Here is a 22,795-nt window from a genome sequence, read left to right on the forward strand (position 1 = left end):
GAAATAAAATGTTCATTCTTATGGCCTAGGTGGTGTCTCTTGTGCAATTACTCAGTGATCCCTTCTATCGAACACTTGAAGGATTCAGAATGCTGGTAGAAAAGGAATGGTTATCATTTGGTCATAAATTCAGCCAGCGCAGTAACTTAACTCTCAACTGTCAAGGAAGTGGATTTGCACCCATCTTCTTGCAGTTCTTGGACTGTGTGCACCAGGTAAGCCTAGACAAATGGGTGCATTTATGTCAGTAACGGACATGTATTTATTTGTTTATAAAAATCATAACCTGCATTTTCATTGTTTGTAATACAAAAATACCAACATTCTTTGTTGATGGGCAGATGTTTGAAAGTGTAGAAGTACTTTATTGTTTCAAAAGTATGGATTAATTGAGTTCAGCAGAAAAGTTTGAAAATGAAGTTGTAACTACTGTATAAAATATAGTAGCATAATAATAACTTTTCTATTGTTTCAAATCATATGAGAGAAAATGTTAGCAGGTATTTCCTAATCTTGTATTCCTTAGCAAAAGGAGACATCTTCATCCAAAGTTTTGACTTATGGAACAATTGGGAGAAGATCATCTGTTTTTTCTTATCTTCTCCATATCCCTTCACAAGTAAGATGCATCCTTCCCTTTCCATCAACCCTTTCAATGAGTCATAGGTTTTGGAAGGGTGGCTTGATGCAGCAAACGCAAATAGCATCAGTGTAAGTTTTCTGAATTTATGTACCTTTCACTGGTGTTTAAAAAAATCCTTCAAGTCAGCCCAAAGAAAAATGACTCTGCTGGATTAGGCAGCTCAATGTAATGTTTCTAACGTGGGCCATGCAGATGCATATATAAGTCAGCTAATTAGACGTGATAGCAATATCCATCTACTGTATTACAGCTCAGATCTAGAATATGAAAGGTGATGTTATATATTAAGTTATTTTCTGGGAAGGTTTCTTCTAATCTTATGATTAACTTCCAGGTTTTTACAGGAATAAAAGGTTTTTGCTCTGCAGTCTTACTTCTGTAGAACGTTATTTTTCTAGGACAGCTATCCTCTATTTCTTCATGTGCTTGAAGTTGTAATAATCTACATTTGGAAACCTTCTGTTGACTAATTTTAGATCTGCTGTATAAATTCATAAGAGTCCTACATTCAAACAATCAAGAGCAATAACTGAAGATTTAACAACATGAATCTTTTAATGTGGTTGAAAAGGAATTGTCCTTATTTCAACTAGAGAGTACATAGGAAGTAGTGATGCTTAAATTAGAACTGCATCATCTTTTAAAAAGCTATTGTTTATGCCAATATCTCCAGGTGTCAAATGAATTATTAATGTGAATCATTCTTTCACAATAGCAACATCTGGTAGATCATCCAGTTGTTTCTAGGAAGACAACTTTGGTGACAATAATGTCATATTGCAAAGCTTCTCTCACTTTCTCCTACAGTTTATAGTACATTGGTTAATCTTGTGGGAATAATACTATTTGCATAAAATCTTTATCAAAATAGACATTATTTCTTCAACTCTTCTCCCTTCCACTTTCCAAACATCAAAATAGGGAAGATAGGCTATAATAACTATTATTTTATCCACTGTGTGTGTATTTTGTAGGAAGGTAGGATACTGGTACAGTTCAAAGAATACTACCAAATTGCGTATATCACCAAATACCCACTAACCACAGATTTTCTGCATAATCTGCAGTCTGTTCTAATGGTTAAAGGAGGTGCAGAGACTATATTGCTAGATCTTCAGACAGAGAGAGTTCTACTACCTTTCTCTTTTTTCTGTTATTTGGGGGGAAAGCATATTGGAATCATTCTGTAGGTAGCATGATCTCTTTCCAACCACTTTGTCTTGATCTGATATGATCTTTGTCAGATGAACTCCCTTAAAAAAGGGAGTAAAAGCATTCTTCTTTGTAGAACCAGCAAATGTTTGTTCTATTGCAGAGCAAACTTTATTTCATCATCATCTCCACCATCAGCTTTCACTGTTGCATGCATCAAAGAAAGAAAGAGAGGGATGATACGCTATGTTTAATTTCAGTTTTATTGGTTACCACTTGTTTATAGGTCCTAGGTCCAGCTCTAAATGACTGTGGACCAGGATATTTCAGCAACCCTCTTTCCCTGGTTTTGGAGATTCTGCTGACTGTTTCTTCACTAATACATATGAGATTATGAGCAAGCTATGTATTATTTTTGAATTCATAAATTCAGTGCCTGTAGTTCTCTGATTTGATTTAAGGGCAAAATAAGAACATCTCTGTGAAGATGTTAATATTTATTTATTTACACTGCTTAGATGTCACTATATCAAAATGCCTCATGGCAGTCTACAGTGTAATAGTTATAAAACATCAAATCGCAATTACAAAATCAGAAACAGAATCACAATACATCTATAGAATCATAAAATAAAATGAAAATAAGGCAATGATTGGTACTAACCTTCATCTAATTAAGGCAGCACAAACTTCCAAAAGTCCTGTAAAAGAGTTTAATCTTGACAGCCTTACAAAGCAATGCAAGGGTGGGTAACAAATTAGACCTCCATGGGAAAGGCCATAGAAAGTTCCATATCTGTCCCCCTTACCATCTGTATGTGGGGAACATAAAACACCCCTAACCAGGATATGTGTATTGGATTTTACTTGCAGGAGTAAAATCCTTTTAATATAAAATTTAAAGTTAAAAATTTATTTCTAATAAAATAGAGTCCAAATTTTTTACTTCTTTTGCTTCTGAATAAATTATCAACTTTTTAATTTTCAAAATTAAAACTATCTAGTGTAGCAAAATATGAAATACATTGAAAACATTTCAGTTCGTTTTTGTCTTGGACTGTAAATACTGCCTTGGTTGGAAGTAATGATTTTGTGAGATATGAAAAATATTTTAAAGAATTTCTTGTGATTCTTTTATATTTTTAATTCTTCAGTTTTGAAGTGAATGCATTGGTCTACTGATTAACTGGAACTGGAAATACAACATACATTTTAAAGTAAAACCTCAGTATTTATTTTTTATCTCTTTCCTCACTTTATTTCATGTAGTTTACAAGGTGACAAAATAGGAATAGGGGTAATTGTTTAAAACTACAAATCATTCTCCTGAATTAAATGACTTTTCAGATTGTCATTAGATGAAAGCAGCAGTAAATATAGATCCCACTGTTCATTCATAGTTGTATTTTAAAAGTACATAATTATGTTTTTCCCAAAGAATACTCTTATTACTTGAAAAGAAATTATTATCCCTATTTTAATCTTGCAGTTAAAAAAAATACCTGAGAGCTACAGTGAGATAAAATAATATCATTTGCTGACTTTGCCCTTGTTAAGTTAGTTATAACCATTGTTTTTATTTTGTGTGCATTTCAGATTCACAGCCAGTATCCAACAGAGTTTGAATTCAATCAGTATTACCTGAAGTTCATAGCATTTCATTATGTTTCCAATCGATTTAAAACATTCCTACTGGACTCAGACTATGAAAGACTGGAACACGGTATGGATCTCAAGTTGATTTATGTTAATTTGGCGGTTATTTTATTATTATTTTTAAAGCATTTCAGCAGAAATGGGTTGAAACAATATCACTGTCATCTGCTTTGTATTGATAGAGGAAAATGTGTAAAATTAGCATATTATCTGTCATTTCAAGTCTTTCAAAATTCCATCTGTATTTTCAGATATTAAAAATGTGTCATTTAATGGTTGCTAACAACTGGTTATTATTTCTAGACAATAACAGAATACAAAGGCTTACCTATCTACTCACTGGCTTGTTCTATCTATCTATCTATCTATCTATCTATCTATCTATCTATCTATCTATCTATCTATCTGGTAATGGCACCAAGGCAAGTTGGGAGTCTGGAATGGGCAATGGAAAGTAGCTGGTTTTGTATGTTGTAGAGGGCTGGCAAACAGAGATGATGGCAGAAGATGGCGTTGAGGGTTTTCTGATACTGTTGGGACTGCCAGCAAGTTGGTAGCAGCTGCAGTAACTGGCTCAGAGCAGCCTTGCAGGGAGTGGGTTGCTGGATGTGTTCAGGGTCATTGAAATTACAGTAGACCATGAGCCAAAGAAGGTGCTGCTGTTGGAGACAGAAAGTAAAACTGGGTCTGAAGATCAGTTGTTTGGCAGCAGAAAGAAAATGTCAATCAACTGAGGAGCGCTGGTGCTGCTCACCTGTTTGGTGTTAGGCTGCAGAGTGGCAGCAGAGCCCTTCTTTGTGGATAGCAGCGGTTTCTTCTCCTGGTAACTTGATGGTGCTGGCAGCAGAGACCCAGATGCGCCTGGCCTACTAGAGTGCTGAGGCAACAAGCAGTGGGAATGGGATCAGGCTTATAGCTGAGTTGGATGTCAGCTTCTGTGGAGCCCATCACCCTAGCAGCAGCCATCTTGTCTCCCTTACTCTGTGCCATTGGGACCATGAAGAAGTGAATCTTCTAATGTCTGCTTACATTGCTGATACTACCTTTTATGTTAGGTATAGTTAAGTGTCAGATGAATTTGGATCTGTGAGAGTTAAGACTTATGTTTGATCATTTTGAAGGATTATGGTAGATGGCTTTCTCAAACTAGAGATGACTGAGCTGGAATTCGTTTGTCTTCTGGGTGTGAAATAGCAGGGGCAACAAGTTCCATCTCAGATAACTCTAGGCTATAGTTGAGTGGGAGTGGATTGTATTAATGTCCCTACTTAGTCCCGAGGGTGGTTATGAGATGGGGAAAATGGTGGTGGGATAGCTATTTATTTAGGACTGAGGTCTACTGAGTGCATGAGTAGAAGTATACTCAGGTATACATATACAGGCCAGCTAGTGTTAGAGAGTGGTTGGGAACAGCTGCATGTTAGTTAGGTTCCATGGATTTTGGGGGAAATTGGCAGGGTTTGGGGGCGTAGTTTGGTCAGGGGGAAAGGGCATACAGTAACATCTCTGTGGTGATGGGCAGAGGATGATGTGGTGGGAGCAACTTTTATAGATGGGTCTCTGAGTCAAATCACTTGTACAACAAGCTCAATCCATAGAAATACAGCTAGTAACATTATAAGATAGTAGAAATATAAATAAGTTTTCATTTTTTTCACAGTTATTTGGTAAGCATATCTAAGTATATTTAGGAAATATTTGTGCATTTAAGTTTGACTAAAAGAGGAAAAATTCATATAGGAAAAATTAGTCCTAAATATTTAAAAGCTGGTAGCTATTCTATTATTTGCTCTTCAGTAACATAGCAAAATTCTCAGATAAAAAGAAGTTATTGGAATAGTTTATAAAAGCATCACATAAGGAACCAAACAACTAATTAAAATCTATCTCAGTATAACTTTTGTCTGGAATAGCAAAGCTATGTAACTTTCACACACCAAGTTCTGCTACTTCTTACCTTATTTTGATTTTAATTTGCCACTTTTATTGTGTCTTGATATGATTGCTTGACTAATCAATAAATTATTATTGCATTGTATTGTATTTTGATTTTAAAAATCAAAATTCTCATGTTGTTTTCAGTTATTTTGCTTTTTTTAAACCTTCCTAAACTTTCCCAATCTGTATAGCTTCTAATCAATATTTTATTCAATATTTTATTTTATTTTATTATTTTTATATAATTTTATTAAACATTTTAAAAAGGAAGATAAAAACTAATATAAAGTAAGAAGAAGAAAGGAAAAAGAAATCAGAAAGAAAGCTAAAAGTGCAAAAAAGTTTTTAAAAAGTAAAAGAAAAATAGAAAAGAAAGAAAAAAAAATACAAAGTAGCTTCTGATCTTCTTTACAGCAGTTATATTTATAAATTTACCTCTTACTTTAAGGTTACAACATGGCTCTCTTTTCTAATTATCAAAACCATAAATCATAAGTTCATTTTTTTTCTGTTTTACACAAAAATCCGTAAGGAGTATCCAGTCAGCAAAAAACATAGAAGTTGTCTTTTCTCTGACCAAAGAAATCAATTTGGCCATCTCAGCAACTTCCAACATATTCACCAACCATTCCTCCATTGTGGGTAACGCCGAATCTTTCCATATTTGTACATACAATAATCTCACTGCAAGTATCATATTAAAAAAAAAAGTTCCATGACTTTTTTCCAACTGTTTGTCCATCAATCCCAAAAGACCCTCTGGTCTCAATTGTATATTAATCTTTAAAATTGTCTGAATCTATGTATTTGAATCCAAACGTTTCTAGCATTTTTACACGTCCAGCATGATAAACTGTCCCTTCTTGTTGTTCACATTTCCAACATGTATTTGAAATGCATTCTAGACAATGTCTTTGGTGACATATACCAACAGTACATCATTTTATAAAAATTCTCTTTAAGATGATAACGTAATGTAAATTTCAATCCTTGCAACCCATATTTTCCCATTGTTCCATCTGTATATTATAACCAAATTTTTAACCCACTTTATCATACATTCTTGCTCTTGTTCTTCTTCTGTTTCAGATTTCAGTAAAAGTTTATACATTTTAGCAATCACATGTTCATCATTTGTACACAATTCTATTTCAAACTCAGTCTTACAATGTTAAAAACCATCTTTTGTCTATTTTAAATCTTTCTAAAAACTGTAAATAAGAAAACCCATTGACAATTACATCCCTCTGCCACCAGTTCTTCCCTTGATTTTATTTTGTATTCCCCTTGACAAAATTCTAATATCTCACAATAGGTTAGCCATTTACTGTATGTTTTCCTATTATTTCTCATCTGTAAAATGCTTCTTGTGCTGAGAGCCACAAAGGTGTTTTCAGGCACAACCTGAGTTTGTATCTATTCCATATTCTCAATATGGCATGTCTAATATAATGATTTTTAAAATCTACATTAACCTTGACTTTATCATACCACAAATATCAATGCTGCCCAAATCTCAGGTTGTGTCCTTCTAACTCCATTTTATTTTATTATTTAAGGGACATTATTTGAAGATAAAGGAGAAAAACATGGCAAAAAAGGAATTTGCATTTGGGACTGCATTGACAAAATACACAAAAGGAGTCCAGTTTTCTTCAATTATCTCTACACGCCAGTTGAAACAGAGGTATAAAGCAGACATGTTCACAATCTTTTTAATTCTAGTACCTGAATAAAGCTTATCATAAGTGTAATTAACATTTATTCAGTGGGTTAATTGCCAAGTTTTCAGAATGATTACCATGCTGTCTAGACAGTAGTTTTTCAGACGTAGAGATCTAAAGAGTGAAGCCAATGAGTTTAGTTAGTGTGCATTTTTATAAGGCTTATCGTTATTTTAAGGATGTTGTGGTTTGGTGGGTGTTGGGAATGTTATTGATATGTTATTGCTGTGATACAGTGCTATGACTAGGACTGATGGAAATATTGTAATAAACAAATACTTTTTTTAAAGAGTAAAACCCAAAGTGTTGCAAAGCACCCTCAATTCATAAAGATAGCTTGTTAAATGTATGTCCATGGCCAAGCAGAAGTGGCTGGTTTGGTTTTGGGGGTAGCTAGATGTGTGTTTTCTTCCCTTTAGGCTTTTTTTTTTTTAATCACTGGCTATGAAAAGATATATCTCCCTCTAATTTCTACTTCAAAGAATATGCCAAATACTCTTTGAATGTTTGTATAATAGTTGTATATTGTACATGATCTGTCCTTCACTGAAGTAGCAACACACAAAACTAGCAGAGCATTTAACAGGGCCACCTCCAACACATGGTTTTAGGTGGTGGTGTCTGTTCTAATCTAAAGGTCTTGAAACTGATGTTATTAAGATGGGTATTGCTGAGTGTTAGAATACTATGAAATAGAGGCAATGATTGTTCCACATTCTTTATGTTATTTGATTGTAAAGGACCAAAATATTTGCGAAGTTAGGTTTGATTTTTGTATGCTATATTTTTATGACGTTTCTGAGTTTATAAATTCCATAATTATTTTAATATTGAAATCTCATTGAGTTATATTTTTGTTGCATCATTTCACAGGAACAAGTCTGAGCAAGGGCAGAATCCTGCCAATTCATGAGGAACTTGATATATTTGGGGCACACAGAATTTGAAGGAGAGGAAAGTAGGGGGGATTCCCAGGTTTATAATTGAATTGGGGGGGGGGGGGAAATTACCTGCTTAACCACAGAAGGAAACTGAAAAAAAAATTGAATTGCTTCCTATTATTAAAATGGAATTAAATATTTATCTCCATTAAACTGAGGAAAATAGTTTGAGCAGGGTCATATCATTAGGGAAGAAAGGATAATTCTGGGTCACTGTCACAATTATCATATACAAGCATTCTTTTTTATACAGGTATTAAAACCAAATGTCAACATTTCCTGTCTTAAGAAATGGGATTACTACACAGAAGAGACCTTAGCCACAGGTCCAACCTATGACTGGACTATGATAAGTGCAAAAGGTAGTACCTTGGATGAAGCAGATCAGATGGATATGTCGTCTTCCCACAATAAGAGAAAAATTGTCTGGCCATGCTATGATAACCTTGCTAAAGTGCAACCTGATGCCATCACCAACTTATTCAGTGTGAGTATAGCTGTCTAACATATTTATATAGCTTTTATCCAGTTTTTTGAAGAAATTATTTCATTAGTTTTCCGTATTTTTTTTAATGTAACAAAACAGCAAAATAAGAACATGTAGGGGAGAGATTCAGTTTTTGAAAATAACTTTAAAACTTTCACAAAGAAATGCTATATGCACTTTATTCACCACTACCTAAGTCCCATAATATACGCACATATATTCTCTAGGCACATATCCCCATCCACACTGATTTCATAACTGATGAACTTTTGTTTGTATTGTCTACCACCTTGTACAGTTTTTAAGCTAATTATTCCATTAAATCCTATATCGCCCCCAGAAGGAATAGCATTTTTTTCTGAATTACAGCTGACTAAATCTGTTTTTTTGTATAGATTCTCTAGCAAAATACAATGCCATCATTATTATGCCACAATAAAGCCATTTCTTTTCCAGTATAATTCATATTTAGTATGCGCATATTTCAAGAGTTTGCTGGAATATCTTTTGATTAATCGTGAAGTGCCTATTCTGGTGTATTTAGGGCTTGGAGCTTTTCTTGGCATCCACCGAAGCTTCCTGCTTTTGTTAAAATGATGAAAGCAGCATTGTGCTGCAAGACATCCCTTTTGGCATGCATGTGACATCACAATGCATATACAAAACAGGTGGGCCTTACAGAGCAATGCTGCTTTCATCATTCTGCCCCCCGTGACACCCCTCCCCTGCGTACCCAGCTTCATGTCGAATTATTTTCCTAAAAGCGGCGTATGTGTCTGCTGCTATATGCACCTCTCATGCTCACTAAGAGTGATCTTCCTAAAGCATATCTGGCACTACTGTACAGTGCACCTCTCATGTTTGCTAAGTCCCAAGGAAAAGTGGATTTCATTAAAATAAATTGAGCAAGAATTGATGACAAAGTATTTATCAGTATGTGGGGGGAGGAGATCCTCAAGATTGAACAATTAAAACACCATATACAAGAACCCTCTTGTGAACTGGTTCTTTTTTTCTTTATTCATAACTTTTCAACACAAAATAGTGTGTGCCTATTGCTATATGTATAGCAGTATGCAGATGCATAGCATAGCAGATGCATAGCAGTATAGCATATGTATATGCTATATCAATAGAGGCGAATATGTGTAGCTCAGGGTTGAACTGTGGAGTCCTTGGGGTTCTCTGAGCTTGGTTCTTTTCTTGCAAATGTTTCATTACCCAGCTAGGTAACATCTGCAATGCTAAAATGGGATGGGGTTTGCTCTCTATTTATATATTGTGGCCTGCCTTGTCAGTGCTGGTGGGGGTGGGGGTTTTGTGTTGTTCCTCTAGTAGTTCCTTGATCAAGGAAACCCATTTTAGTACTGAAGATGTTACCTAGCCAGGTAATGAAATGTTTGCAAGAAAAGAACCACGCTCAGAGAACCCCAAGGACTCCACAGTATATGCTATATGAATAGCAGGTCAATAGAAAATGTCTGGCACAATGTCATACAGTGAATTTCCATGGCTGAAGGTGAGCTAGTACCTGTGTCACCCCAGTCTGATACCACAACCACTCAACCATTCTACACATAACCCTCCTTGAGGTTCTGATACATCACTCTTTCTTTATATATCAGATTTTCTTCCTTCCAAATGACCCACTTGAGATACAGACAGATAAATAAGAGCTGGTTCTGAATTATTTATTAGACAGTGAGGCCAGCCAAGATGACAGTAAATAGCTAACCTTGGCTGGTCCCAAAAAACTAAGTTGGGCTGGACATGGTAAATTTTGGATGATAGATTTGGGGTGGTAGAAGTCAGAATGGAAAAGATCGGCATGATTTTAAAACTGGAGGAAGAAACTTCAGTAACCTCTGCTATGTTGCTGATACTGCTCTGATAGTTGAAAATGCAAATGATCTATAAGCTCTAGCAATGAAAGTCAAGCAGCACAGTGAAAAAATGGGACTAGATTAAATCTAAAGAAGACCAAGCTAATGGCAACAGGTATAGCAACCAGCCATAGAATTAACAGTGAAGATATTGAAGTGGTGGATAGTTTCTGCCTTTTGGGATCAATTATCAACAATAAAGGAACCAACAGTCCAGAAATATGCTGCAAACTAACACTTGGTAGGGTAGCAATGAAGACCTTGGAAAAGGTATTCAGATGTTGTGATGCGTCTGTTCCTACAGAGATCAGAATCAGGTAGCCAGTGGCTTTTTCTGTAACACTCTCTGGAAGCAAAAGTTGGACTTGAAGAAGCAGGATAGAAAATGTATTGATCCTTTTAGTGTTGGAAAAGACTCTTAAGAAATCTATGAATAGCTAAGAACAAATGGATTGTAGAACAAATCAATTCAGAGTTCTCACTCAAGGCATGAATGATCAGGTTCAAATTATCATATTTTCGGTACATTATGCAAAGATCTACCTCTCTTGTGAACAGTGTAATGCTGGGAAAGGTGGAGAGAAAAAGATGACCAGCAGCAAGGTGGATGGACATAATTACAACAGTGATGGGTGCACCTTTGGAAGCCTTGAAGACCAGGATGAACACAGATCATCCTGGAGAAAATCTTGAGGGGCTGCTAAATGTCAACACTGACTTGATAATTCTTTAAAATCTCAAAATGGGTCATTAACTTGTGGCGAGTATGATAATAGCATAGCTGGTCACATTTAGGACTCCTGGAGGACTAACTGAAGTCTTGCAGCTTGTGTTTAAAACTTGTCTTTATATTAGTGGCATAGGATATAAACTATGATATGAAAAATACTGTTCTTCTGATTCTTAAAATAATTAGGTCTGTCAGATCTGAGCTGCCAAAATCCAGATGACCAATAGATGGCAGGAAAGAGTTAGGGCAAGCTAGTGGTTATATGGATTTTTGCAGTCCAGGTCTAATAGATCTATAATAATCTAACAATATTTGAAAGTGAAGAGTAATGTGGTATCAGTAACAGATCCTGGAGGCTGAAGAATGCTGATATAAAGCATGCTACTTGAGACATTTTTTAAAAAATATTTGTTTCTACCTTATTTTCATTTTCATTTCATTTCATTTCTATCTTATTAATAGGAAATAGTTCTAATAAGAGGCAATATGGGAATTCAAATTCCCATTTTAAAAATAGAAATAAGTTACAGTTTGGCATACTTATTAAATAAGTCTGTCACATTTCCTTTTTTATTATAGTTTAGTACTGTTTCTTTCAAAAAGAAAAGTGGTAGTTGTTAATCTTGGCAATGTACAATCTTGAGGTCACGGCATTGGACTTGAACTGTTTAAGTATTTTTTAAAGCACTTCCAGTCCTTATCATCATTTTCAACTGCGGCAAGAAGTTGTAGCTCATGCGTTTGAAGGAATAAATAACAGAAAAATTTAACCTCACAGAAAACAGGAAAAGAAACCTTTCAAATGTTTTCAGGAAATCGAAAGACTGGAGAACAAATTAAATCACAGCCCAGAAAGGTGGCAATCATTGTGGGAAAGAGTCAAAGTAAATGTGAAAGAAGATTCAAGGAAAGACAATGTAAGTATTTTGACAAAAATCTTCATTCTTTCTGCAAAGGCTAAAAATAGTTGTCTCAAAATTCCACTTATGTGTAGCACTATTAAATTATTGAGTATAGCAGTGTATGAATTTTGTAATTCAAACCTCATTGAATTCACATTTCACTCTGAAATGGAATAATTATTATTATACTGCCAGATAATGTGCCTGCCAGTAGTCCTGCATCCCACCCCCAACAGTCTGCATCTTAATTTTTTTTTAAATGTTGTTAGCTTTCTAAAAACTGAATGATGGGATAGTTAATCGCTGATGCAATAAACCCAGGTTAAACCATGAAACATGGTCTTGACTTAGATTTATACAAATGGCTCCCCTTAGTACAAGGACCTGACAGACTGTGAGGTCCTTTTGAGTAATGGAGGGTAAAGCAAGGATGTTTGCAGGAGTATGGAATGCTGCAATAAAGAGGAACATGGTCAAAAATGCATAAGCAACCTTCCACTTGCATAAGTCTGATTCCAGACTATTATGACTAAGAATATACACTATAAATGCAAAGGAATCAATATAGACTATCAGTCTCATAAAATAATAAAATTGGTTAATGAATAATAATTACATGTTTCCTATGTCCAGAGCCATGAAAGATAGTCAGACTCATCTCTTACATAGGAGATTGCATTTGGGGCTTCAACCACCATTTCTATGCAGATCTTTTACTTCTTGACCTTTGACTTATCCAGTTCCCTAGCTATGGGATAAATAATTTTCATTAAAGGTCAGCCATGCTCACCAGTCAGTGAAGACCAGGTTGCTTTCCCATCTACATTTGTCTGTTTGTGGCCACAATATTGGGATTTTGTTTACCACTTGCTTTTCTTTTTAGTTTTCCACAACTTCAGTAACTACCCCCTTTTCCTATGTACCTACTATGTACATGCATACTTCTCATGCAGAGATTATGCAAAGAACAGGAAAGAACTAAGAAATAGTAAACTGAAGAAATTAGAGACATAAGATAAGGAAAAATAAAAAGAAATATTGTTAAATCTAGTTCTTGCAAACTATTCTTGCTTCCATCAGGTCCATGCCCCAATTCATACACAGCAATTTGTTTTTCAAATTTCTCCCTTCTCTTTTTGACAATGTTTATCATATATTTGTTTATATTTGTGATTCAGTTCTCATTCATTCTCATTAAATGACCAAACAACCTCAATGTATTTATTTTCCACTGGTCATTCATTTTAGTATTCACCTACATTTATTCAGCACCCATTCATTCTTAATCCTAACTCTTCATGTTTTCCCACACACATTCTTAAGTACCCTTTTCTCACTGCTTTCAGTTTACTTTGTGCTACTCTTAATTAACTAACCTTCACTTTCATATCACAAAGTGGGCAGAGCATGCTCTTAAATGCAGCCATTATCACTTCTTCTGCCAAACCAGATACAGCCCACTCTCCTCCTTCCAGCATTTGCATGTTTAAAAATGTATTAGTCCATTTCCTCCATCCTCAATAAACGTTCTACTGAGATACCCAAATTCATTTACTTGCTATAGTTTTCATAATGAATGTAAATATGGTGGAAATGGAGTACCTTGGTCTTCCATAGATAAATGTTCATATCCATACTGCTTGTTACACATATAGTCTGTCTAACATTGCCTGCAAATCATTTGGATTCTCAGCCAACAACATGGCATTGTCTGCATAAAAAAGTACACATATGTTCATGTCTCAAATCAACCCATCTCAGCCATCACCAATCTTTATACATTTATTCCTCCATATATTAAAGAACCAAGGGAACATCACACATCCTCCTTTTACCTCCTGCTCAATGTTGAGTCATTCACTAAGCAATGTATTTATTTTCATACCTGTTTTAAGTCCTCCATATACTTCTCTTGGCATATTGGTTGTATATTTGTGCAAAATATTTGATAATTCAAGCCTATTGACTTTATTGTACCCTTTCTCAAAACCAGCAAATCTACATTCCTTTTTCACATTCATACATTTCTCAGTGACCTGCTGAAGTGCAAAAATCTGGTCTGTGCACTTCCTGCCTGGCATAAAGCCCCACTGCACTTTCCATATTTTGTTCATTGTCACTTCTTGTGCCCTTTCAATCAATACATTAACAAACTAATTCCCTTTCCCCATAATTTTTGCTTCCACCCTTGTTACCCACCTCTTTGTTTTGGGGAACAATAACTGCATTCTTCCAGTCCTCAGGCACAAATGCAGTCGTTACACACATTAAACAAATTAAACTACCACTCATTTTTTCTTGGACATTTAATATTTATAGTGCTCATTTCAATTCCACTGTTGATGTATCACTAAATATAAATTTCTAAAGTACTCCTTCCACCTTCCCTTGCTTCAGTTTGACCCCAAATAACTGCATCACTTTTTGGTTAAATTCCACTCATTTGCAGGAAGCTCCTTGTTTAGCCCTGTTCACCTATTTCCAAAACAAAGTGGGGTTTTCCCCCATCAAAACAGCTCTTCGTTTTCTGTGCTTTTTAAAATTTCAACTGTTGTTTGCTTTTTTTGACCACATCCTTTGCAACTATCGTTTTTTCTCAATGCACACCATGTTTCATTTTTGCCGCAATCATTCTCTTATTTGCACTTTTCCTCACCCCCGCCCCCTTCATTCCATTCTTCTTCCAGGCATCCTTTTTCATGCTTCCCATTAGCACAGCTCCACATATCTCTGTGGGTCTTTGTAACATTCTTTTCATTCTATTTCAAGCAATTTCCACATCCTCTTTCATTTCATTCACTTTCTATTCATTATGTTGCGACATTGATCTGTCTTCTAATGGTTTCCACACTGGACTGGAAGTTTCTCTTTCTGAAGTTGTTCTATTTTCTTTCCTTTTCCTTTTATTTCATGTCTGTTTTTTCCCAGGCTCCACTCTTGACATAACCAAATAGTCTGTCCCATATTTCATCACTCTCACATCTTAAACAATCAAATCAGTCATGCTTTTTGATGAATTCCCTTTCCATGTGTAAGCATTAATTACTGCTTAAATCACATATTCAAAACAGACCTTTATGTAAGCATATACCAAAATGTCATGCACTTACTCAGAACGTTGCACAACTTTTCTAAAACTCATCCCTGCTTCTGCCATTAGCACCATTCACTAGAGCACAACATGCAGCTGTCACCAACATGGGACTTCCTACTTTCCTATGCACTCCCAACAGCTTAGATAAATCACAAATTCATACTTTCTGGCATACATTTTAATCATTTCATTCATAATTAGACCTACAAATTCACTCCCCAGCAGGTGTTCATTGATTCTATTCTACCCTTCTTCAGATCTGTGGGGTCCTTCCTCTTCTTCTTAGTTTGAAAGAAACACAGTATATATCCACAGTATATATTTAATGTATTAGCATTCGTTTGAATCACATTGCAGTGTTCTAGCTAATCAGCTAATTGCTAGAAACGAGGTTTATGACCAAAAATATGTTTGCCACAAACATTGAATAAGTTTTAAATTATTTTTATGCTTCCTTTAAAGTATCTTTTTTATTTGGATCATTTTTTTTAATTTTAGAAAACTTACATGCTAGCTACAGTATCATTTTTCTATTGCAAGAAATCAGGTATAGTAATTCATCTTTTGAAGCATTTAATTCAACCTCTGGATTTCTGTCATGAGGTCTGGAGAAGATTTAGGCATTCTCTGAAAAAGAACCAAAGTGCCTCTGTTTGGTTCCTTGGCTAACCTACTTGATCTTTTTCCCAACCCCTGACAATGTCACATTATCTGTTAAAGCATCGGAGACATCCTTCTGGCTCTTCAGCAATAATGTCTGTCAACCTGCACTCTTGTCAGAAGAGGTCTATGTTGCATCTACCAGACAGTGGCTTGGGTGAAGAACGAAATAGCAACATTTCACCTTCCAATGGTGTAGAAAGGAGAGTGACGACCCTGTACAATCAGTTCACATCAAAACATGATGAAAATAGGTAATCTGAGTTATCAAACTATAAGTCTGGCTTTCTTAAAATATTTACAAAATTGTTATATTTGCTTTATTTTCATTTGCTTTCAAATGGATTTTGAGAACCGCTGACTCACAAAAAATCCTTTATTAAAATTACAGAATGGTAATCTGATTATGTATAAACCAGATGTATTACAGTGGAAAATAATGATAGTGCCCTCCAGATGAGTTGACTTTTGGCTGTGCTGGCTAGGAATTCTGAAGACATATATAAATGTCAAGCTAATTAACAGAAGAAAATGTCACAGGACATCACTATACAAAAAAGTATTCAGTTTTCCACAGATGTATTTAAAACAATGTGATGTAATAATCAAAGGAAAGGCTCTCAAACTGTAAATGAACCTTAAGAATTAAATTAACCTTAATCACAGTCATCTTAATCCAAACACTCAAAAGAAACTGAGAACTTCAGTCTAGATCGTCTTTCATTTGTTTGAAAAAAAGGGATAAATTCATATTTATCAGTTAAGAAGACTTTCTGGGAATTATTATACCAAGATAAACAAAAGAGTCAGAATACTAGCTGGAACCCCAACCTCCTACTTGTCAGAATTGACACTATGACTCAATAGCATCAAATCTGATTTTTTTTTAATTTAGTTTTTTTAGTTTTTTTATCCCACCTTTCTTATTTTTATAAATAACCCTGTGAGCTGGGTTGGGCTGAGAGAAGGTGACTGGCCCAAAGTTGGCCCAAAGCTGGCTTTCATGCCTAAGGTGGGACTAGAACTCACAGTCTCCTGGTTTCTAGTCTGGTGACTGTGTGTTCTAGTCTTGCCTTAGAATATAATTATATTCTATGTAATATAATTACATACTATAAATGTTCCAATTTATAGAGTAATCAAACAATACCAAATTTATGAATTAATGAATTACACCTATATGATTACACATATATAGCTGGTCAGTTTATAAAACTTAATATGTCATCTGCACATAACAGAATCTTATACTGTTCTGTTATACCCACCCTCCATTATAATTCCAATAATATTTTTAGAATGTGTAATTATACAAGCAAGAAGTTTTAAAGCCCAATTAAAGAGGAGGAAAGTTTTAATCTCCCATGATTTAGGAGTAAATCATATCAATCAAAAATATAAATTTTTGCAGCAACTCCAAATAAGTCAAAACTTGCTTCAAAGATTATAATCTTTGGGTCCTTAAAATAGTAAAGGCAAGAATAATTGTTTAAAAATCTCATATGATCAGAAGCCTTATAAATCCAGCCTGAGCAAAAGTCAGAACAAGCTACAATTTTTACACCAAAGTAATGTTAAAATGTTAGCATCCACCAATTAATAAACAAGGTTTGTTATTGGTAATCAGCACTTAAGGGCAGGACATTTAATGTCATTTCTTCCAAACAGGCTATCACACTTCACCAGCTCCTCACTTCTAACTCCAGCCAAGGGCAACCGGTGCCTGTGGCTTGTGCGCTCACCAAGCCTCCATGTTGGAGGAGGAACTTCATGTCACACAATGTCAAAACACTTCACGGATCCTGCTCAGGATTCTTGAAACAGCTATTTCAAGCTGGAAATATTTCAAACTTTTAACATTTTACATACCCTTACAATGATTGTGCTGATAAGTTAAAACAGATATATTGAGGGTGAGGTAATGGATATTACTTTAGTAGTAAAGTAATAGGAAATTTTACTTGTGCATATTGTTCTAATTGTTTTAAGTTATGTTCTGTGAGTTTAACTGAATTAATAGTAATCATTAATATGGAGATGTTTTTATGACATTCAGTTGTTTAAAATAAGATGTATCTTTTTCTTCTAGATCTTTTGAAGGTACCCTTTACAAAAGAGGAGCTTTGCTAAAAGGTTGGAAACCACGTTGGTTTGTGCTAGATGTTACAAAACACCAGGTAAAGTGTAGTAATGGTCTGTACTATAGGTGTGCAGCTGGGGTCCTTATGTAGCTCTTCTAGGAGGGCAGGGTGAACCCCTAAAGTATTCCTCACCCACCAATTTTCTGCATCTGAGACTTTCTGTCTGTCTGTCTTTCCCTCCCTCCCTTCCTTTCTTTCTTTCTCTCTCTCTCTCTCTCTCTCTCTCTCTCTCTCCCCCTCCCTCCCCTCCATATCTTAATTTATTTTAAAGCTTAAGGGTGAGGAAATAGGCGTTGCTCTAAGTTTATTTTAATTTATATTATTATTTCATTATATTTTTACATCATTTTACCATCATACTGCCAAGACTGTTGAGCTTTAAATCAAACTTACTTTTAAATATTTAGGATTATTAAGTAGGTACTATGAGTATTAGGGTTGTGCATGTTTCAAAAATTATTCTGAGAAAGTGCTTCAAATTTCACATGAGTGCAGTACTTCTATGCTATTTGGGTTTTTTTCAAACTACCATGTGAAAAAAGATGCTAAACTTTCTTACAAATTTAATTTTAAAACTATTACATTAATATTGTGCATTAATAATGAAATAGCATTTTTGAATGCTAATTTTCAATCAAACAATATTAACAAAGTATTTCTTATCTTGCAATGCTGCTTATTTTTAAAATATTAATAAAGATTACATTGTACATTTTCTCATGAGCATTCCAATTATCCAACATATTTGGATTTTTTTCTTTGCTATCTTTAAGGACTTCAGGTATTTATGAAACTGATTCAGAATTTTCCGTATTTTATTAAGGCATTTTATTAACTAAGCTTCAACAGTTAGAAACCATCTAACCCTTTCAAAATTATTCAGAGGCTGTAATCCAGAACATCCCCTGTACAACAGAATCCCATTTAACTTAATTTTTGTCCTCCTTTCTTTATATTTGCTGTGTAATCTCTTTTATGCAGAGGTGAGTTGACTTTTTAGGAAATTAAAAATTGTCCACCAGATTTCATTTGAGATTATGGTAAATTGCAGCTACTCAATATACAGTTATGCAGATGTGTGAAAATGAATATAATAATGGCAGACTTTCACATTACTATGCTGGTTGCTGCTCTTTGTCTAACATTTACAGTTTCTTTTTCTTCTTACTCTAGCTAAGATATTATGATTCTATGGAAGATGCTTGCTGCAAGGGCCATATTGAGCTTGCAGAAGTAGAAAGTGTAATACCCGCTTCACCAACTCTTGGTGCTCCAAAGCATGCTAGTGAGAAAGCTTTCTTTGATGTAAGTAGATCGGCTCCAGACTACCGTCTGCTTTATACTAACAACAAAAATTTGTACTCATAATCTGTGCTCATAATAATATGTGCAGAGATACAGCTCCCTAGTTTTTCTCAGCCACTTTTAACTATGGTGGACATTTGCAAGAATTTTTCTGGGAGTAGAGGTGAGCTCCAGTAGAGGATGTGATTGTAATTTGCACACAGAGTGTATACCGTTACAACACACCCCTCCATTGTCCTTATATATGTGGTGCTAGATATTTTAAGTAACACCCCCTTTAAAGTCACCTGATTTGTCAAAGGTAGGATGCTGTGTTCCAGAACAGGAATATTAGAAACTGTCTTACATCAAATCAACATTCTTGTCCATCTAGTTCAGGACTGTCTGTACTGACTGGCAGCAGTTTTGCCATTTCAGAAATGAAGTCTTTCTTAGCACTACCCAGATGACTATAGATTTAACCTGGGATTGATCCAGGCAAAGCAGATGCTGTACCACAAAGTTCAGTCCTGCACTTCATTCACTAGACAATGGCCATGGAATCTGTGCAGAATGTTTCTTACAATAAGGACATGAAGAAATAGATATATTTAGCCAGGGTCAGTGCTCCCTTTTCTTTCATACTGATGATCAGCTATTTTTTTCTTTCAGCCTTTTCACATTTATTCTGCCTCAGGGCTCTTGGAGCTGTACACTTATTCTTGGAACTGTCACTTTTGTGTCTGGTTGCATATTTAATTAAACAATATCGTATTTATCGGCATATAACAAGCACAGGGGTATAACATGCACCTTAATTTTAAGAACGAAGTTTGAGTAAAAAAAACTTAAATTTAAAATAAATGACTTGGAAGCAAAATAAAGGGAGCTCTGAACTTTTTGTTTATTAATATTTATACCATTTATAAGGTAAGTATGTAATATGAAAGAAAAAGCACCTTTATGAATGAAGAGAGCTCAGGTGGTAGCACGAGCAATGGGGAGCAGCGGGTTTCACTCGCTCGCCTGCTGCTCATCTCCTGCTCTGTGGCCTGGTTCCTAACAGGCCACGGACGGGAACCAGTCCATGGCCTGGGGGTTGGGGACCACTGTGCTAAATGCTTTTGTCTTGATTCCATTAGGGATACTGGTAGTTTTAAGAAACTGAAACAAGTAGTGTTTCACATCACCCGCGCGGTCCAGCACTCAGTGTGTCAGAGTAAAGCACCGGCACTTTGCTCTGACTCATTACTACATGCCAGAACGCTGCAAAGAGAGAAGGGAAGCTCGTGGTACTTTAGTGACATCACCCGTGCGGCACTGAGTGCCGGACCGCACGGGTGATGTTACTAAAGACTGCAAACAGAGGAGGCATGGTTTAAGTGCCATCAATCAGAGGAGGAGGTGGTAAGAGCGCAGTTGCAGCCCCAGCTCAAATGAAGACTCCACTCTCCCAGCCCTGCCGCTTGAGTATTGGCGTATAACACACAGCTAGGATTTCAGCCCCAAATTTTAGGGGAAAAAGTACGTGTTATACACTGATAAATACGGTATATCTTTTTTAAAAAGGCCCTGAATAATGTCAAATAATGAATATGCCATTTCTAGTTGTTTTGGAAGCATGGCAGAATTGGTCACAGGACTGCCCAAATAGATGGGCCAAAACTTGAGAAATGGATCTACTACTATTTTTTCAATAGGTAACCCTGAGATCTAGATATTATCTGTCTGTCAGTATTTAACATCCTGCAGAAAATTGTGCAAAATAGTGCTTGATATTGGGTGGACTAGATGAAGAAAAATTAACATTTAACACAGACATAGGTGCTCTTGAGCAGTCAAAAGGCAGATAAAAAAATTTATCCACCATGTTGGAATCAAGCAGCACTTTGGAGGAAAAGATGGGATGGAAACAATATACTGGAAATCAATACGTAACTTCTCTCCCTGGCTTTCTTCAACTGTGAAATTCCACTTAACCTAGTTGATAGCTCATCCCTAGGCTCTGCTATCTAGGGAACACATATTAGACTACATTGTCTATCAAACAGAATGTTTTATAGTACAGGAAAGGACAGTGATTTCCAAGGAACCAAATTGCCTCAGCATTAAAGCCTGCTTGAAGAGAGAAGAATCCCAGCTTAACTTTTTAGAGGAAAGATTATATGCAGCCTTAACATTGTACATCTCTACCCCCAAAATCCCACCAGTCCCCAGTAAATTGGATCATCAAGTTATTTGTGAAACTACCTTCCCCAAGGATATCTGCCTACACAAGAGGAATGACGCACTCCCAGTCCCTTCACTGAAACAATGTCACCTTGTAAGACCCAGGAGGTGACACTTCACCACGCCCTGCCCTTAACACAATCTTCCCCCAGTATTTGGTTGACCTTGACCCTGCAGGACTTTTGAAAGGCAGTTAAGACCTGGCCCTTTCCCCAAGTGCCTGGGGAAAGTATAAGTAGAGTATATATTTATTCCTGATCACCATTTAATTATTTTAGTTTTGCTTTAGTGATATGTAGTGTTTTTCTTTTGTAATTTCGTTTAATGATTTTGTACACCACCACAAGTCACATTGTTTGAGTTGGGCAGCTATATAAATAGATCAGTCAGTTTCAAACCTCTCACTGAATTGCCCTAAAAAGTAAAATGCATCAGAAGCTTAGGAGCCTCCTCCCCCACCTGACCCCAGATACCCTACTGCTGTGTTATCTTACAGGGGTTGCATAACTTGAAATCTCACAGCCACCACTCTGATTTTTGCAACATGCATATAACGTGTAGATTTTAAGTGGGATCTTTCAGCTTTAGTTACACAATTATAATGATCATAGACAGTACAAAATCCACAAATATTAAACTCATTGCATAGATAAAATGTATGATCAGACAATGAATATGTAAGGGTCCAGTTCTCTCTTTGCAGCAGGTGAGTCTTTTATCAGGCACTATCTATCTCCTGGAAAAGTAGGGGAAAATGTCTGATGTGTGGTACATAGTACAGTAGAAAATCTTGATTTGCTTGCAGCTCCTCATTGCAAACTTCCCATGCATTTACAGGCGTGCGTCTCTTTTCCATATGGTAAACTTTTAGAGTTCATGAGAATAGCAGAGAGCAGCATTGCTGCTGTAAAGACTCAAATGACAATAGGATTCAGAAAGTATGGAAATCAAGTATGTTCTAAAATTAACATTGGTTTTATCTTTTAATTTGAAGCTGAAGACCAGTAAACGAGTGTACAATTTTTGTGCGCAAGATGCACAGAGTGCCTACCAGTGGATGGACCGGATACAGAGTTGCATTTCAGATGCATAATAAGGAATTTATTTTCTCTATCATCATCATCATCATCATGAAAAAAAGAAAAAGACAAATCTGTTGGTATGCCTGAGTAACTCTGCTTCTGAGAAGAATTGTTTATTGCAGTCCAAGCAGCCTTATATTTCAGCCACAGTGCTCAGAACATCGTATTTCTTTCAGTTGATAATTTATGTAATGACTCTTTCTCCATATGGAAGACACTATCTAACCTCGTTGCCCAGAAAATCTTATC

General features: G+C 35.7%; 1 protein-coding gene across 4 annotated transcripts in view; it reads left to right on the forward strand.

Annotated features, from left to right (window-relative positions):
• The window catches only part of SBF2 (SET binding factor 2), a 270,236-nt gene extending 247,646 nt beyond the window's left edge, over positions 1-22,590 (forward strand). For all 4 annotated transcript variants that reach the window (XM_088145943.1, XM_088145944.1, XM_088145945.1 and 1 more), the window contains 9 exons: positions 30-215; positions 3,392-3,518; positions 6,949-7,076; positions 8,308-8,541; positions 11,967-12,071; positions 15,871-16,064; positions 17,900-17,987; positions 19,125-19,256; positions 22,459-22,590. In XM_088145943.1, coding sequence (XP_088002069.1) covers positions 30-215; positions 3,392-3,518; positions 6,949-7,076; positions 8,308-8,541; positions 11,967-12,071; positions 15,871-16,064; positions 17,900-17,987; positions 19,125-19,256; positions 22,459-22,557 — 1,293 coding nt within the window. In that variant the 3' untranslated portion in view covers positions 22,558-22,590. The remainder of the gene's footprint in view (positions 1-29; positions 216-3,391; positions 3,519-6,948; positions 7,077-8,307; positions 8,542-11,966; positions 12,072-15,870; positions 16,065-17,899; positions 17,988-19,124; positions 19,257-22,458) is intronic.
• Positions 22,591-22,795: the final 205 nt, after the last annotated feature.

The sequence above is a fragment of the Python bivittatus genome, unplaced genomic scaffold, assembly GCF_059951505.1.
Source record: "Python bivittatus isolate LINGU-HERP-01145 unplaced genomic scaffold, Pbiv_v1 ctg000480_np1212, whole genome shotgun sequence".
NCBI classification, from domain to species: domain Eukaryota; kingdom Metazoa; phylum Chordata; class Lepidosauria; order Squamata; family Pythonidae; genus Python; species Python bivittatus.